Genomic DNA, 18,321 nt, shown 5'->3' with positions numbered 1-18,321 from the left:
GAGGCTGACTGGACACCCCCGTCCCCACTCCCAGGCAGCAGCCAGCTCTAGCTGGTGCCAGCTGCTAAAACGTCTCAACTCCGACCCCTCCCCTCCCTCCACAAACAAACTGCCTTAGTTTGGGCTTTCGTGGCCTCACACCACCATTGAAACACCTCCCCACTAAGGAGGCAGGTGAAACACCTGCCCCCTGTCTCTCCTTCAGCCCAAACACACACACAGTCAGGTGGCCAAGGCGAGATGCAAATCTGAGCATGTGGCTCCCCTACCTGTGACTCTGAAATGACTCCTCTCGTCTTGAGAAAAATCCCAACTTCCCGGCTGGGTCAGTGAGGCCTCTCACAATCTGCCTCTTCCCACCGCCCCACCTGCCCACCTCACCACCAGCCCAGAGCTAGGATGGCTGAGGTTCACCAGCCTCAGAACCCTGGTAACAAAGGGTGGATCTCCGTGGGGACGGTGGGCTGGGTGAGCCATGGGGAAGGAGAACAAGGGCCCCTGGTGTGCACACGGGATAGGAGAGTGGACCGGCTCTCTGGCCACGGCTGTTCTGACCTCTGCCAGAGGGTTCCTTCTGCCTCTGCAATAGTGGGCTTCAAACCCTTTTTGCAAATGGAACTCCACCTGAGATCCAAACACATCAAACAAGTAAGAGAGGAGTCCCAGTGATGAATAGGACCCCACACTGGTGCTTTAGAGGGACCTTTTCACAGCAGCCTCCTCTGCCTCTGCGCTGAGCCTCTTTGGGCCCAGGAGACGCCTCTGGGTTTAAAGAGCCCTTGTTTGACAGTCCCCGCAGGGCCTCCGCAGTCACCTCCCTGGGCAGGAACTCGGTGTGCCCTTGCAAGGGTAGCCCGGAGGGTGCCAGATGTCTCAGGGGACTTAGGCAGTAGCCTTTTTCTCCTCCTCAATCCACTTGTCCTGAGAGGTGCCCTTGTTCACAGGAATCCCCTGATCTTTTTGCTTATTAAGAAGGAAAGTAGAGTTGGACTGGAAAGGAGAAACAGATCCGTTTTAATTAGATCCCAGGACCTGCTGAGAATCTCTGAGGTCCAACTGAACCCGTGATCTCCATCCTCACCAAGGGGACCTACAGGACCCTGAGTTCAATTCCCAGCTAGAGGGAGGGACAGCAGGAAAATGTGGGTCCTTCTGACTTGGTGAACCTGACTCCACGACATTCCTAATATGAAGCAGAAAGCTGAGTTAGTATTCAACAGGAGACGTGCAAAGACAATTTGCTGCATTTAAGTGTGTGGCTTCAGAAGGCTGTAAGCAGAAGTTGTACTTAGAATTAGAAGCACTCGCTCATTTCCCCATCTTGCCTATAGGTTTCAATCCTTGCTACAGGCAACATGCGGGAATTCTCCTGTGATCAAGAGTTTTAAACACTTCTAGGAATTGCCTGCACTTGAGAGGGAAGCATTATGATCTTCAGTAATTCAAACGTCTCTGCCATCACGAAGGAAAAGACGTGCAGGTTTTCTGATGTCGGGGTGAATTGGAAGCGCTTTGGGTTTTAGGAAGATAAATGACGGTTCACCCCGTGATGCCCCTGTGCGTGTGTGTGTGCACGCACACGCTCCCATGCATGTGCACATGTGTGATAGGAAAATTTTCTAAAAAGCGGGCACAGTTGCACGCACAGTACCATTTACAACCAAACTGAAGCTTCCCGAACCCAAGAGTGTGAACAGACTGTGATGCCACCGGGTTCACGGTCAGTCCATGGACGGCCCCCTGTGGAGACTGGAGAAAAAGGAAGTGTGCGGATGAGCCATGATGAGGGCGCATCCAGAACTAACACCTATAAAATGCTTCATGTGGGCCTGTTCCTTTAAGTCACGTGCGATGCAGCGGGGAGCGGGAACTTTCCGGGACTCCAAGAAGAGCTGTTACCCCACGTCAGAGACATTACCCCTTGACAGGCGGCACGGAGCTGTCGTTCAGACTCCTGGGGACCAGGTACGCAGGTTTCTGAGCCAGTGCCCTCCGCAGACAGCCAGCCAAATGCAGAAACACGGTGGGATGAGGCCCAGAGGAGCATGTTGTACAAATGAAAAGGAGTCACCTAGCAACTTTTGAACTTTTAATTAACATTCTGTCAGAATGGGCGTGAATCATTACCCTTCCTACCTGTGTTTTGGCCTCCTCGCTGCGTGTGGCCCCTCCGCACCGCAGCTGGCGAGTGGCCAACAGGGACCATCTCTGAGAACATCTTAAAACAGCCCAAGTCATTTATAAGCATTTTTAACAGCACATGGTCTGTAATGAATGATTAAGTAAAACCTTTTGTGTTAAATTATGATGTTAATAATGATTCTGTCTCCTGTAATTTATTATGAATTCTCAAATGCTTCGGGTTTGATTTTGATAGAATGCAACAACAACGAAGTTTATGTGATGACTTTATTTTTAGAACTCCTTCTTTGAAGGCACACATTTCCCCCACCGCTGCTGCTACTGTAATTATGTACAAGGCCAATCACTCATTAGAGTTAGGATACATTATCTTCTAGACAGATGAGGCTAAATAAGCAGCACATTAATAATTCAGAGAGCAGTTCATTATGCATGTGGATGCCTGCTTCGTAACTGAAATAAGACCCTCATCAGCCTCTGCCAACCCTTAAACAATAGTTCTGTGTTATTGCAACCACATTCGAGTTTACGCTTGTTAAACTGCTACTTGGATTATTTTATCAAACATTCATTTATTTGTGGTCCCTTACTGCTGAGAACAGATTTTGGAAGCTCCTTTTTTTTAAGTTAATGATTTGAGCAATGGGTGTTATTAATTCTCAGAATATTATAAACATGATTAATTTTCAGGCAGAGATTTATTACATAAGGATTTCAACTATGTCAACTGAAATGCATCACTGTCAAAATGAGTATCATGGCGAAAATAGAATATGCGCTACACTTCAAGTGCTGGTGCTCAGAACTAAATCAATTTAAATTGTGGCTGAAGCAAAATTATATTCTCCAGTGAAAAGGAGTATTTCCAGCTTCCTTTATTTGGCTTGAAGCACTCTTGTTAGACTGTGATTTAGAAAGGTAGTTTAATAAAACTAGGCTTCTACTGATAGTATTTTGTCTTCTATTTCTTTCCCCTCGTTTTACTAGAAGAGGCTAGCCCTCTGGCATTCCCACACATTCCGAATGTGGCCGGCGGGCATTTGGAGGGAAGAGCACAGGTCAGAAGTCAGGGGTCATGAATGCGGATCCTCCGCCTTCCTCGGTTTCCTCGGTTGTAAAATAAGGGAGGACCACATGATCCCCAAGGTCTCCCGAGAGACCGGACTTGATGGGGTCTGTAAAGTGGGACCCTACTCCAGGCCTGGCCCAGGCAGCCTTGGGGAGAGTAGGTAGGGTGCTGGGGGGTGGGCATGTCCTGTAAGTGGACACGGGAAGGGCCCACCCCTCCACACCTCAGCCTTCCATTAAAGGGTCTTTCTCTTGCAGAATCTTTCAGAAGGACGTAATAATGTTGTGACAGGTCCCTTCCTAAGCCCTCATCAGCCATTCCCGTAGCTATCAGTTAATACTTTCAGCACGAATTAACTGGAAGTAAATTCAGCAAGTATCTACTCACTGTCCTTTGTGCCAGACACTCTCCTAAGCCCAGAGGCCAGAGGGATGAGTAGCAAAGAGCTCCAGCTTTATTAAAGAACACAGGGCAGCAGGTAACTACAAGGCACATAATAGTATGATAATGACACTCAAAATGTATCGAGCCTTGACGCCACTCCAGGTAATTTAACTAAGCGCTTTAATGAATCTTTATACAACCCAATACATTAGGCAGGTGCCGTTATTATGCTTGTTTTCAGATAAGAAGACTGAGGTTAAGAAATGTTAAGCAACTTGTGGAAGGTCACTCAGCAAGCAGGTGTGGGGGCCAAGACAGAAGCAGCCCAGGTCTGCCAGACGTCCAAGCCTGTGTGTCTGACCATTGTACTACCCAGCATGACTTGCACTGGCTGAGAGTCTGATCTGGCCCCAGAGAAGAGCTGAAGTTCATCCCTGAAGAAGTCTTTAGTGTCTGGCTGAGGCAAAAAGAAAGCTCTTCTTCCAAAAGAGGTTTCATCCGCCTGTGTGATGAAGTCACTTTCAGGCATGTTGCCTTTATCCACGGGATCCCAGTCCACTCTGAGCCAGGCAGAGACTCGGTGAGCACCGATCAGGCCATGTGGACATAGAGGGGTCTTCTGATCCCATAAAGCCCCGCAGGTGGTGATGTCCTTGGCACACTTCACGGCATCTGAAGGGCGTAGACTACACAAGTCAACCCTTTAAAAATGATGTTTTCTCTTTGTATAATGCTTTATACTGTAAATAGACATGAGCATATTTGACCCCCCCATAATAAACCTGAGAAATAAAGAAGACAGAGGTTATCATACCCATTTTACAGACTGGGAAATGGAGGCCATGCAAGGTTCAGTGAGCTGCCCAAGGCCATCCCGTTAAGGAAGTGGCAAAGCCCCGGCCTTCTGATTCATGTCCCTTTCTAATGAAAAGGTTTAGGGATAGCTGGGCAGCTTTTATTTTAAATAATTGTCCTTATTCATGAAATTATTTTAATTAACACATGATAATAAGAGCTACCCTTTGTCCAGTGCTTCCTCTGTGCGGGACCCTGTTCCAAGGCCTTTGCACACTTGAGTACCCCTCACACGGGTGCTGCCGCCTGCGCTGCCAGGCTGGACGGAACGCAACTCCGGGTCGCTGACAACTTTTTCCCATAAAAACCAGAGATCTGGTTACGTCTTTAAAAAGTAGGTCTACCACATATGTTCATCTTTATTAGCATTATAATTGCACAATTATTAATTAATTATAATTGCATAACTAATACATGCCAGGAATTTCATTGAGCGCCAGGGATACAGAGACACTGGACACCCTCCTCACCCTGAGAAATTGAAGGAAATATAAAACAGTGCGTACAAAGGAGGAAAAGCCGAGCCCTCACGGATGTGCCATTTGAGCAACAGCCCCGCAACCTACTGTTCCAGTTCGTGGGAAAAGCTACTGCAGACTGGCAGGGCCGGAAACACACTGTTCACGACATAGAACGCAGTCCGTCCTTGCAGACTGGGACAGTCTCTATGAAGTGAGGAGAGAGAAACCTTCCCCAGAAGAAGGAAGAATAGCCAAAGAGCCTGTGGTGTGTCAAGAGATGGCAATGAACCAGCCGGGCTGAGGTGGAGAATCTGGGAAGCGGGGAGTGAGAGAAGTGGTTGGAGCAGTCCACTGGGCAAGTCTGAAAGAGTCCGCCCACCACGCCGGGTCTGTGGACTACATCGTGTTTGTTTGTTTGTTTGTTTGTTTGTTTAACTTTTATTTATTGATTTGAGAGAGAGCGAGCAATATTGATTTGTTGTTCCACTTATTTATGCATTCATTTGTTGATTCTTGTATGTGCTGTGACTGGGGATTGAACCTACAACCTTGGCATATCAGGAGGATGCCCTAGCCAACTGAGCTACGCAGCCAGGGTTGGACTGTATCTTGAAGGCGAGGAGGAGACCTGGAAGAGTTCTGAGCATTGACCAACCTGGGTTCAGGAGATAATCTGGTGGTAATGCTCAGAGTCCCGGGGACTGGCAGGGAAAGGACTGGCCTGGGACATAACATTCGTATAGGTCCGAAGTGCTCTAGGGCTTATAGATACTTTCAAAGAAACAGCAACAACAACAAAAAAAGGAGCTAGCTGCCATTTATCAGGTGCCAGGAGTTGCGCTAGATGCTTATTTAACCATCAGAAGTCAGAGACGTTCAATGCCATGTTCAAGATCACACATCTAGCCTGTGGCCTAGTGAGGTTTTGAGCCCCAGTCAGTCTGACTCCGTGGAAGTGTCCACTACAGGGTGCTGCTGGCACCCCTGCCTCCCACGGAGGGAGGAGAAGCAGCTCCTCAGGCTGAAGACGTCTGGGTCGGGATGGTGATGGTAATGGAAAGATGGCAGCTTGGAGACATACACCAAATGTCCTAGCTTTTCTCTTAGATTCGGTATGACTCACAAGCTGAGGTCTAGGTGGACTGGGCGTTGCAGTCTGTCTCTGCAGAGAGGAAGAAACCTCAGGACAGCCTATCCTTACTCACTGTCCAGAACTAGTGGACACTGAGCTCTTCTGTGTGGTTTCGAGCCCGGATGAATGGCACCGGCTACATCCTGCTACCAGATGCCTGCCTACCTCTCTCCCTCCCTGACTGGGGCCTGAGCTTGTCTTTGCTGGTTTATATACTATGGCAGCATAAGACAAGTTTAGAAGACAAAAATAACCTTGGAATTATCTTGTGAATTCATGGTAATTACCATGCAATTACATGCTCAGTAACCACAATGGAATTTCAGAGTATTTACAGTTCACTTCCACACACACAGCTCAGGCCCGTGGGCCTCCACGGTGGAGGCCGGAGCGTGGCACGGCCGGGGTGGCAGGGTGAGCAGGCCTGGTGGCGTGTCTTCCCAAGTGACTGAGTGGTGGAGCCAGAACTTCTGGTAGCTGGTTCCTGTTATCTCAGCAATAATTCCCAATAAGTCCACCAGAGCTGCACCCTCTTCCAAAAGATGTCCTCTGAGCCCAAGGCCTGGAGTGACTGCCCAGAGTTGTCCTTTTCTAGGGATGGTGTGACTGACCTCTGTGCTTGGTGAATCGCCCGCTTCTGCCCTGAAGCACTCATTCACTGGAAGTCCCATGAATTATATCCTTTGAAGTCTCAAGTCAAAGGGAAATGCTATCCACTTACTACATACCTCATTTATTCATTCTTTCTTTCATGCAAAAAACACTGATTGCCTGTGTCCTGCTCAACTGACCATAGGCCAGGTGATAACCAAGTACAGCTGTGGGGCATTGGAAGCTCAAACAGATTTTCTTTTGTAAAAGAAAATTCCCAGTGGCTACACACGTCACGGTACCAACAGAGGCGCACAACTGGAGATGCAGAGCCTGGGGAGCCTAATGTTTTTATAGATGGGGACTCTGCACACCTGTGGGAGGAGGAGGCTTAATTAATAGTCCTGGAAGGGGGACCATCAGATGTAACATGTTATTAAGTGTTGCAGGAACATCGCATGTGGAAGAAACATGTCTCAAAAGTTGAACATGAGACGTGTGTATGTGTGCATGTGAGATGTTCGCTCTCCGCTGGGCGTGCCGTCAGCCCCAGTTCCGCTGTGTGATCCCAGAGATGGAGAGAGAGGTCACAGTAGGTGGTATCAGGCCTTGTGATCTCTGCAGCCAGCTGGGAATTCCCTGCAGTATCTCTTTTTCCTTCTCCTGTCCCAAGTGCTGCACTAGGGCAGGCACCTGGTTGACCAGCACTTGAGGTCCCCAAAGTTCAAAATCTGAGCCAGACGCCTTCATTTTCTATGCCCAGAGGTTGGCCACGGCCAAGCGTGCTGCTCTCCAAATTTCCAGTTATCGGAGGACAGACATAGCTTCTTGTCAGAGGTGAACATCGTATCTGGCAGAGGCTGTGCTACAGAACTACCAGGATCCAATACTTTCTTTTGTACATGTTAAATCTTAAATGTTTTTAGGAAACATTGTAACTGAAATACTTCAGGCCTACTGTAACCAGTCTCTTTAGGGTAGTGCTCACTGATAAAATAACAAATAGCAGTTTCCCAAACAAATAGGCCATTGAAATAACAATCGTAACAATTCTCAAGGAGTTGACTATACTTAGTGACTTTCTTCCAAAGAATACACTGTGGAAAGGGGGAAAGTATAGCTACAGTGAAACTGCCTTCTCCAGGAGGTCAAGAGTGGCCTCATCAGTCGTGTTGATACAAGTACCCTTGATACCAGGGGACAAAAGTGCAGTTCCCCTAGGAAAAACATCACCCCATTCTACTCATGAGAAAAGCATCAGACAAACCAAAACTGAGAAGCATTTTACAAAACAGCTGCTCGGTATTCCTCAAAACTGTTAAAAGATCATCAAAAACAAGAAAAAGTCTGAAAAACTGTCACAGACCAGAAGTACCTAAAGAAACAAGACATCTAAATATACTGCCATACGCAGAGGGGGTCCTGGAACCAGAAAGGGAAGACTAATAAAAAGGAAACATAGTATGGACTGAAATGAACAGGAATGTAGCGATTTGGTTTCTTAGTTCCGGCCAATGTACCATGACTGTGATATGTTAGCAACAGGGGTAAACACGGACTCTCTGTATCATCTGTGTAAACTTCCATTGATCTACAACTATTCTAAAAGCAGAAGTTTATGTAAACATTCTATAGAGGGTCTTACACTCAATCAAGGTCTTTTCCAGTTGCAGGCCACCCATCGCTACGCAGTGATGACCACCCAGCTGAGGCACAACCATCTCTCGCTGTTTTTCCACTACATTTTTCTCCAGATGTGTAAGGCCAATGGCATCGGCTATGACATCGAGGTACGAAGGGTGACAGTTAGCCAGGTCTAGACCAAGTAAATATAGGTGTGTGGATGATCCAGGCAGCTAATAATCTGGGGCCCCTCCAAACAGATATTCTTTAAACAGTAGTTGGATGTGTTTTTAGAGGAAGGCTAGGTGCTACTTGGGGAAGGGTTGAAAAGCAGCTCCATGGGGGGAGGGGGTGGCTCTTGGTCCTGGGAAGTTCAGCTCTGTCCCCAGATTTGCACACCCACTTTGGTAAAGCAAAAGCTCTGTAGCTCACCAGACGTAAGAGGAATTTGAGGGACCATCACTTGATCCCAAAGCATGCCCGCAAGCTCCCTGATCCCACCCAAAGCTGCTTATCAGTGTCCGTTCTCATCTGAGTCTGTTCGAACTGTTATTACAAACGTCACAGTGGAAATTCGTCTCTCACAGTCCTGGGGCAGGGAGGTCCATGGAGCAGATGCCGGTCTGCTCGGTCCCAAGTGAGGGCTCTCTTCCTGGCTTGCAGAAGGACGCCTCCTCCTGTGTCCTAACATGGCAGAGAGAGAGAGTGTGTGTTTTTGTTCTGGTGTCTCTGTAACCTCTCATATAAGGACACCAGTTCTATCTGGACAGGGCTCCACCTTACAACCTCGTTTAGCCTTAATTTTCTCCTTCAAGGCCCCGTTTCCAATATAGTCACATGGGGGTTAGGGATTCAACCTGTGAACTGTGGGGGAGGGGCATGCAATTCAGTTCATAGCAGCATCCTTCTCCTTACATATAGAACTCTTTCAAGAAACAGTTCCAATAAGAGCAATTTCTCCCATTTTTGTCTATTTTTAATGATATTGATGCTCCTTACCCAGATGGATGGGGGTGAGTGAAGTATAATATCTCCTACCTAAACCAGAAACTTCATTTCATGCCTAGAGACTCGTGTTACTCAGAGAAGTAGTTTCACGTTCCTGAACTTTGGTTCTGATTTTCAAGACTCTGACACTGATGGCTATTCAAGGCCCGAGTGACCCGTGCACTCTTACTTGTGGAAGACCCATTCCACATCACAGCAAACATATTATTAAAGCGTACTAACCTCTCACATTAAATGTAATTTATCGATAATGACATAAGAATTGGGCAATAACCAACTGATCAAATGTTTTGATTTGCAGATACTCGGTTCTATATTTATTTTTATTTTTCCTACTTGAGGACATACGCAAGTTTCCAGGGGTCAGGTCTTTTTATAGGTCCTAGAGGCTGTGTAAAGGTCCGTATGTGCTTGAAAAGCACACAGACCTCACACACAAGGCCAACGGTGAAGAGGATGGCCCTGCCGACACTTGGCGACCTCCACCACACGTCAGGGAGCACGAGGCCCTTCGGTTACGTTGATTCATGCTGTTTGCAAGCGTGTATAATGGAGCCCATATTCCCTTGCCCATTACATTAACATTAGTAAAATACAGAAAGAATGAGAAAAGCCAGATTGAACTGATTTACCTGAAATTAATTGTTACAGCTGCTCAACACAATCTCTTTGGAATTAAATAGTTTTCAGCCTCAAACTGATTAGACTAAAACACTTCTAGGTACCAGAAGTTGGTTAAATCTAACTTTAACGTTATCTGAATCTATCTGTTTTATTTTCTTCTAAATTATCAAAGCAGAACAAGCTCCGGGAATGGGCGTCTGTGGCGGGAAAAGTGTCCTGCCTGGAAGAAAACGTGCTTCATAACTTTCTACTGCCTGGAATTATTAGAGATTTATTTCTTTGGCTAAAGGCTTTGTATTTAATTGAAGTTCCAGTACTCCTGGGAAAAGTAAAGTACCGCGTTTTATGTTATTTATATCTTTGTGGCTCTGAGTCGATCAGATTCATTTCTAAGAACAAGTTTGAGTACAGGAAACAGACCGCCACGGCTCGGGGGAATGGCGCGTGGTACGAGGGAGAAGTTCCCCTGAGGGGACCTACAGACCGGGGTGGAGAGGCGCGGAGAACCCCGCTCTGCCTCCAAGTCACCTGTGCGATGCCGAACAACTTATAAAAGATGAGATATGAGCCCTGGCCAGTGTGGCTCAGATGGTTGGAATGTCATCCCATAGATCTAAAGGCCACGGGTTCAATTCCTAGTCAGGGCTCATAGCTGGGTTGTGGGTTTGATCCCGGTCGGGGTACATACAAGAAGGCAACCAATCAATGTTTCTCTCTCTCAACACTCTTCCCTTCCTCTCTCTCTAAGAGCAATGAAAAAATGTCCTCAGGTGAGAATAAAAATATATTTTTTAAAAAGATGAGATATGAAATGGAAGAGAAAGAAAAACATGAACTGAGGGCAATGGAGTGGTAGAACCATATGAAGAAAAAATAGCAGAAGAAAAGAGAGGATAAAATCCAGAAACTGGAAGAATTCATTTTAAAGAATGAGGAGGAAAGGATAAACAGGAGAAAAACATCAAATAATAAATGAAGTACAAGAAGAAAGAGAGAGAGAAGAAAAACAGGGTCCTAAAAAGATGAGCAGAGAGAAAAAAGAGTCATGTGACTACTTGGAAAACTTGGAAATTCCTCAGCAATGCCCTTGCTCTAGTTTTCCTGAGGTGGGTTCTTATCTTCTCACACTCTGGGGTGCACCCCTGGTTGGAACCATCATTTGTTTTCTTAATAGCCTGTCTTAGCCTTTACAGAGCACCTACTATGTGCTGGCACTGAGCTGGGCACTACTAGTTTATTGTCTCTTTAATCTTCATATTTCTCTTGTAAGAAGACATTATTTCTAGCAGGTCACACTGCAGGATTTAGGCTCAAAGAGTTTAAGCGCTTTCCCAAGGTCACACAGCCAGTCATTCTGTGGAACTGACATTTCAATCAATAATTTCCACCCAGTCAAACATGATTCTTCTCTTCCACCAAGCAGTCCCCCCACAACAATGGTCTGTATTCTACAATATTATTACCAACTCATCTAAGAATTCTGGGAGACATTTCAAGTAAAATATTCCATCTAGGCAGCCCTTGTGTATTTCTAGCCACCACGACTACCTTACAAAAGAAGAAAACAGCTGTGTTTAACCGTCAGCCTCTCTAAGCTTCTGTTGCCTCTTTGGGTTATGCTGAGTCTAGAAAGATCAGCGCCACCTCCGCTACGAGCTCCCACTCTCGGTCAAATCTAATATCGGTGCCCTTCCCAGAAAAAGAAGCAACAGTAACAACACATCACTGTCGGTGCTACCAAAAAGAGAATCCTTGGAAGTTCTTATTCTCAACATTATGTTTTTCTTCCCATTATTGTCCCAGAATTTCAACGGATGTTTCTTGTCCAAAATCTCAGGGAGAAACAAAAAAGGGAAACGAGACCACGCTATGAGTTGATTCTTCCTTGCTGAATATTGGAAGGAAGCATTGCCGAGCTTATAACCAACATGGTAGGTCTCATGCTTGGTGACTCTGCAATGCTCCAAACCACCCCCCACTGGTTTTCTAATGAAAGGGAGTTTCAACGAAAGCCACGTGGAGGGACGTGTCCTGGTTACTGCCTGCGACAGTGCGGGCACGGCTGGTCCCACGCACTCCGAGGCGGTGTGCCACGCCCTAAAGAGTTCCACCAGCAGCAGCAATCATTTCCTGAGGCCGGGATGTTGCCACGGTGCCAATCATCAGGACTATTGAAAACCTTCTGATTCTCCTCCTTCCAGGCACACAACAAAATTGTATGTCCTCAGCCCTGTCCCCAACCCAGGCATGGCCAGTGAAATATGAGCAGAAGTGAAGTACATCCTTTCTATGCAGAAGCCTGTGAGAGCCACTTCATGAGTCACCGTGTCCTTCTCCTGCCTCAGAAATCATGGATGTGCACCGAGACGGAGTTTCCTTTGGCCTGGGTGCCCAGGTGATCCAGCAGTGGCCAGAAACCCCGCTGACCTGTGTGGGGCGTGGAGCATGAGCCCAAACCACACTTCTGTTGTTATACACCACTAAGAATTGTTTGTTTGTTATTTTATTATTGCAGCATAACCTAGCTTATCTCATTGATTCAGAAATTAGCATCAAGAAAAGGATGTTCCCCAAACAGAAAGCTAATATTTCAACATGGAATTAGTATGAAAATTATTGAGATAGTTTATTTTGTGTACTAAGTCTTGGAAAGCTGCAACACACCTCAGTCTCAATAGAGACTGAGACCACCCCAACTAGGATCTCAAGTCCTCAGCAGTCCCACGTGCCCCGTGGCTGCCACGCTGGACAGCACAGTCAAGGACATGGGACACCCTGCAGGTGGTCAGTCAGTGGTCCTCCCCGCTGGCTGCCCCTTAGAACGACCTCAGTGAGGAGCTTTGCAAAGCACAGATGCCCAGGCAGGGCCGGGGGTAGGGCGGGACCTGTGAGGCACTTAGCTGGAACACAAAACTTCAGGGAGCACACACACAGACCCTTGGAAATAAAGATGAATATGCTACAATGCAATATGTGAAAAATCAAAATGAATGCAAAAACCCATAACAATATCAAAAATTTACATGAAAACATACTGATTTTTCTCTTTGTCTCAGGTGCCAACATGGCTCAGCGTGACACTGTACCCAGGGCCCACTCTAGACCAACAAAGTCAGGATTTCTAGAGGCGGGGGCAGGCACTGTAGTTTTAAAAGCATTCAGATGATTCTGATGTGTGGCCAGCATTGGGAGCCACTGTTCTAGTCCAATGTCTAGTCCAATGCCCAGATTTCCTGCTACAGTCAGGAGTCAGTGGGCATCCATCATTTGGGCTCAGGATATCTTTTACCAAATCCCCAAAATGTTTTCTTTTTTGCACTTCCTGAAATGAGAAGTTTGCCACTTCATGGGGCGGCCATTTCCACCACTGGACAACTCTGGTGTTAACTTTTATGAATTTGGAGAAAACTAGTAAAAGATAATTTTCAAAACAGAATAAAAGAATGCTTCTCATACCTATGCAAAATTAAGTAGATAATGAAGATGTCATTTAACAGAGAAGAATTAAGCACATGTAATAACCAGTACAAACAGGAATCCCAAAACACACATCTTAATAGATCAAGAATATCTCAATGAATATGCAAACAGTACAAAACTGCTTTCCCCACAAAGGAGCAGGAAGAAAAATAAACAAAACTCTAGACAGAATCTGCTTGTCTCTCAGTCATCTACAACCTGGAGTTGTGATATATCTCCCATAGAGTCAAGAAAACACACTGTTTTCCACTGAAATACAAAGCATTTCCACACAACAAATTGCTTCTATTTCCCACCATTGCTCTTAGAGCAGTGGTTTCAAATTTTGACGGGCTCGAGAGTCACCTAGGAAGTGAGCTGAAAGGCAAGTCGCCTCCCCGTGACCCTGACCTTGGGTGATGCCCACGAAAATGCATTTTCACGGGCACACTCAGTGATTTTGATGCAGATATTCTGAGGATCTGACTTCCCCAAACTCCTTGTCCTGGAACAAAGTGAGCAAGTGTCAGTGGAGATGTAAAGGGAACCTGTGCACTGTTGCTGGCGATGTAAGTTGGTTCAGCCAATGTGGAAGTTGATCATAAAAAACTACCGTCTGACACAGCAATTCTACTTCTGGGTATCTGTCCAAAGGAAACAAAATGACCACCTCAAAGAGATATCTGTACCCTCGTGTTCATGGCAGCATTTTTCAAAATAGCCAAATACAGAAACAACCCAGTGTTCATTGGTGAACGAATGGATGAAAGAAGATACGTATACAATGGAATATTGTTCAGTTATGAGAAAAAAGGAAATCCTTCCATTTGAAACAATGTGGATGGACCTTGAGCACATTATGATAAATCAGATAAGCCAAAGACAAATGTTATATGATATCACTTATATGTGCAATCCAAACAGCCAGACCCCTAGAAACAGAGGTGGAATGGGGGTTCCCAAGGGTGGGGGGAGGTGAGAACTGGAGCTGCATGTTAAGGGCACAGGCTGGTCACTAGGAGACGACCTAAGGTACAGCCCAGTGATTGATTACAGTCAGTGATCCTACAGCATATACTCCAGAATTGTAGAAGGCTGGATCTTGGTTGTTCTTACTGCAAAACAGATAGAACTATGTGATGTGATAGAGGACTTATATATATCAAATGAACGTGTTGTATACCTTAACTTTAAACAAGGATATATGTCAATTACATCTCAATTTTTTTTAAAAACCACCATCCTAGAACATATCCACTCCGTATGCTGGAGACGGCCTTTTCCAATGTGGTTCTCACAATACTTGCAGATAACTTTAGGCTTTCATTCAAACCCCTCTTAGTGGTCTTAGTGCAGTGTGTTTTCTTTACTTTGTTTCAACATAATGTGCTCTTCCTCTTCTCCCCGTTCAAATTTTATAGGACAAACAAGGAACTGTTTTTATATTCTATGAACACCTGAAGAGGGACAGGCTGGGAATATTGTGAGTATGACGTGTGTGTCTATGAGATGTGATGAGCTAAGAAAATAGACTCTAACAGCCAATACATATGATGCTTCTCACACACTTTAATCAGCATGCTGATTTATTGGAAGTTAATCTTATTTTATTTAGATCTTCAAGTATTTTATAAAATGGCTTCAGATATGTCAGCGGGGGTTCATAAATATAATTGATTAATTATCCAGACTGATGAGTAAGGCTAGTTTCAACAACACATCACACACAATCACACTCAAGAAGTCTGACTGAGGGTGAACCCTCTCAGATGCCATGGTGGTGGGAGGCTTCCTGGCACACACAGAAATGTGTTCTGGTGACTTTGGCAAGATGCCCCCTGAAAGGCAGGGTCCGTAGGCCGCCCCCCCAGGCCCGGTTTTGGCCCCAGTGCAGGCTTCTCAAGACACACGATGCTGAGGAGGGCCCTGCCGCCTGAACACAGGAGGTTTCTCTACATTTCCCTCTTTCCTGCAAATTTCTCTCCGGGGCGACTGCAGGGCTAGCAGAATGGTCTCCTCGGTTAGGACTCAGAACTTTAGAGCCACCATCTGGAATTGTGGCTCTAAATGAGATATTTCATAACTTGGAATATGGTTATTTGGTGCCTTTAAGTCTTCCTAATTTATTGGGAAACTGGTTCTGCCCTATATGTCTCTCTTTGTAACATCATTCTAAAGCAATGTGACCTCACATTGAAACACACATACACACTAAGATCTGGTCTCATAAAAAAAACTGACCAAGCAAGAGCCAATTCCTGCATTAAATATCAATGCTCCTGAACGGTCTCAGTTGCTCCCCAGTTGCACACTGGTCCTAACCAATGCACATGGAAACAGGCAACGATGCGCAGAGGACAGCTCTCAATCCCCGTCCACAGCACAGTCCTTCCTGTTACCGAAGTGTTATCGGCTACTGCAGGCACCATCCGTGCGCCCGCGCTGATTCCTTTGAATTGGTGCGAATGTTTTGGTTTTTTCCCCTTTGGAGCTAGGACGTGGCTACAATTTGATCTAGTGCTTACAGTCTTAAAAGCCTCTGCTCAAGGAGAGGAGGAGAAGCTGGCTGAGTCCTGCCCTCCAGTCCCTACCTTTCCCCAAGGTCCCGTGATCTTGTAAAAGTTACTGGATCCCATTAAAAGAGTCCCCTCACGGTTCATCTAGGGTCTCTTCCCCAGCCCGTCGTTACACAGCCATGGCCCCAACAGCAATGACAACTCGATCCACAACATTCCAACGAGCGCACATTCACACCCGGGGTGATGATGGAGCCGCAGCCCCTCTGCGCATGTGCAGGGAGGGAGCTGCTCTTACTTCTCCATGCTGTTCTGCCCTTCAACTCCCTCCCTGCCCTACCCTTACCTATGAGAAATGTCAGAGCACTGAACCAGCCATGCCAGGCACAGATCCAGGTGTTGAGCATACAGCAGTGAACCAGAGGAGACACATGAAGCTAATGTGTCCCGAGTGTCCCATGGTGGTGGGGTGGACACTCAGTAACCAACTAAATGAGTAAATACGGTACAGCGTGTCCACTCCTGATGAGCCAGGAAAGGGCAGCAGCAGCTTACCAGTGGCCAGAACACCAGAGATGAAGTATGTCCTGTCCTACTCCCTCCAAACTTGTCACTTCGATGCCAGGGCTGTGTCAGGGCTATGTCAGGGCAAAGGATACCAGCCAGTTACCAGGACTGGGAGAACCAAGCACTTAACTAGATTTGAAGTTGGCAAGCTGGGAAATAAGAAATTTGTATAGTTATGATTTTAATTAAGCAGGTAAGGCTCAAGTACATTTCTAAGCTCAGGAATTCAGACAATGGGTTAAGTTAAGTATTGTACAAGAACTAGAAGTCAGCCCTAACTGGTATGGCTCACTTGGTTGGAGCATCATCTCATAGACAAAAGAGTCATAGGTTTGATTCCCAGTTGGGGCACATGCCTGGGTTGTGGGTTTGGTCCCCCACAGGCACATACAAGAGGTCCCTGGTCAGGACACGTATGAGAGGCAACTGATTGATGTTTCTCTCACAGTGCTGTTTCTCTCTCTCTAAAATCAGTCAGCATGTCCTCAGGTGATGATTAAAGAAAAAGAACTAGAAGTCACAACACAGAGACATGAGCTCACCTTACCGGGCACTGGCCAGCATGAAAGATGGACTGAAAAGGACCAGCTGGGCTGGGACTGGAACTGGACAGACCCTCAGGCACAGGGGATGCCGGGAGGGGTGAGGGCCCCTCGGGAGGGGAGAAGAACAGCCAGACAAGCAATCAGCCAGGAAGGTTCCAACTACAAAGAATGAAAGGACAACCTGAGGGCCGGGTGGAGGGAGCCTGACCGTAGGAGCTCAAAGAGGAGGCTGCTTTCAGAGACCCAGGTGGACGGGGGGCGGCAGGAAGGGAGCCCATCAGCGGAAACCGACGCTCGGACACAGGGCCGTGTCCCAGAATGCACAGGCTGAGACGACAACAGTGTCCACGGGGCACAGGCGGAGATCCTGAGGGATGGGCCCAATTGCCTCTTGCACAGCCCCAACCAGGGGCCTGGCCCCCAGCCCAGGCACGTGTCCTGACTAGGAATTGAACCAGCGCCCTTTCAGTTTGCAGCATGATGCCCAACCCTCTGAGCTACACCAGTCAGGGCTGAAATCTTCTTAAAATGTGTGTTCAGCTTTATAAAGATAGCTGTCCACGAATGGGGCACATTCTCCTCTGAAAGTGGGTGGGGCGCATTACAAGTAGGGGGAGTCACCTGTGTATGTGAAGTAGAAAATAATGCTGAGGTGCAAATGTCTCCGTAGACAAGAGAATTGTTAGGCATGAACTACACTTACGAACAATTCTATTAAACTCACCTCATTTTTAAAGTGACCTACTACTACCGTCCTCATTTGGTGGTAGCCTTTTGCTGGGAATGAGTGAATCTATTCCTATATTCTGCTAAGTTGATTAATAAAAAATATTTATTGCACAAATCCTTTTTGTTGACAAGTTAAAATGGAGGCTCATCTTTCATATCTCCCTGAAGATTGCCACCTTGCGAGATTGAAAACACTCATTAAATCCCATCACCAGACAGGCACAAATGAGAGGGTGATTGTTTGTGAGCATGTGAGGGGAATCGTTGGTAAACTCATTTGTTTGGATATCATTAACAGAACAATCGGTGACGATCTCCAGGGGGTCCTCATGACCTTTGCTCGCAATCTCTTCATCATCCATCAAGAAATATCAGCACCTAATATGCAAGGCGAGACCAATTTTAAGGTGAGGTGTTAATTAACTAACGATTTTGGTTGATTTCTATACAAGGGCTGAAAATACCTCATGCTGTATTGTAAACAAGTGCTAAACCATTTTTTTTATTGTAAGCAGTACATTTTTACAGTGTGCAGGGTCAATATTGTTTTTGCTGAACCCGTTAGTTAAATTTAATAGTTTGAAACTTTTTCTTTGAAATATAGTAGACTTATTTT

The 18,321-nt window shown here is 46.2% G+C and overlaps 1 protein-coding gene across 1 annotated transcript in view; it reads left to right on the top strand.

The window, feature by feature from the left end:
* The window catches only part of LOC119057033 (IQ domain-containing protein H), a 121,719-nt gene extending 103,613 nt beyond the window's left edge, over nt 1-18,106 (top strand). Inside the window, exon 12 of the mRNA XM_053670131.1 lies at nt 18,004-18,106. Within this exon, the coding sequence (XP_053526106.1) occupies nt 18,004-18,015 (12 nt within the window). The 3' untranslated portion in view covers nt 18,016-18,106. The remainder of the gene's footprint in view (nt 1-18,003) is intronic.
* The last annotated feature ends 215 nt before the right edge of the window (nt 18,107-18,321 follow it).

The sequence above is a fragment of the Artibeus jamaicensis genome, unplaced genomic scaffold (genome assembly GCF_021234435.1).
Source record: "Artibeus jamaicensis isolate MK-2021 breed Jamaican fruit bat unplaced genomic scaffold, CSHL_Jam_final contig_548, whole genome shotgun sequence".
Lineage (NCBI taxonomy): Eukaryota > Metazoa > Chordata > Mammalia > Chiroptera > Phyllostomidae > Artibeus > Artibeus jamaicensis.
The sequence above is the reverse complement of the archived record's forward strand: the minus strand, read 5'-3'. Positions and strand labels throughout refer to the sequence as shown.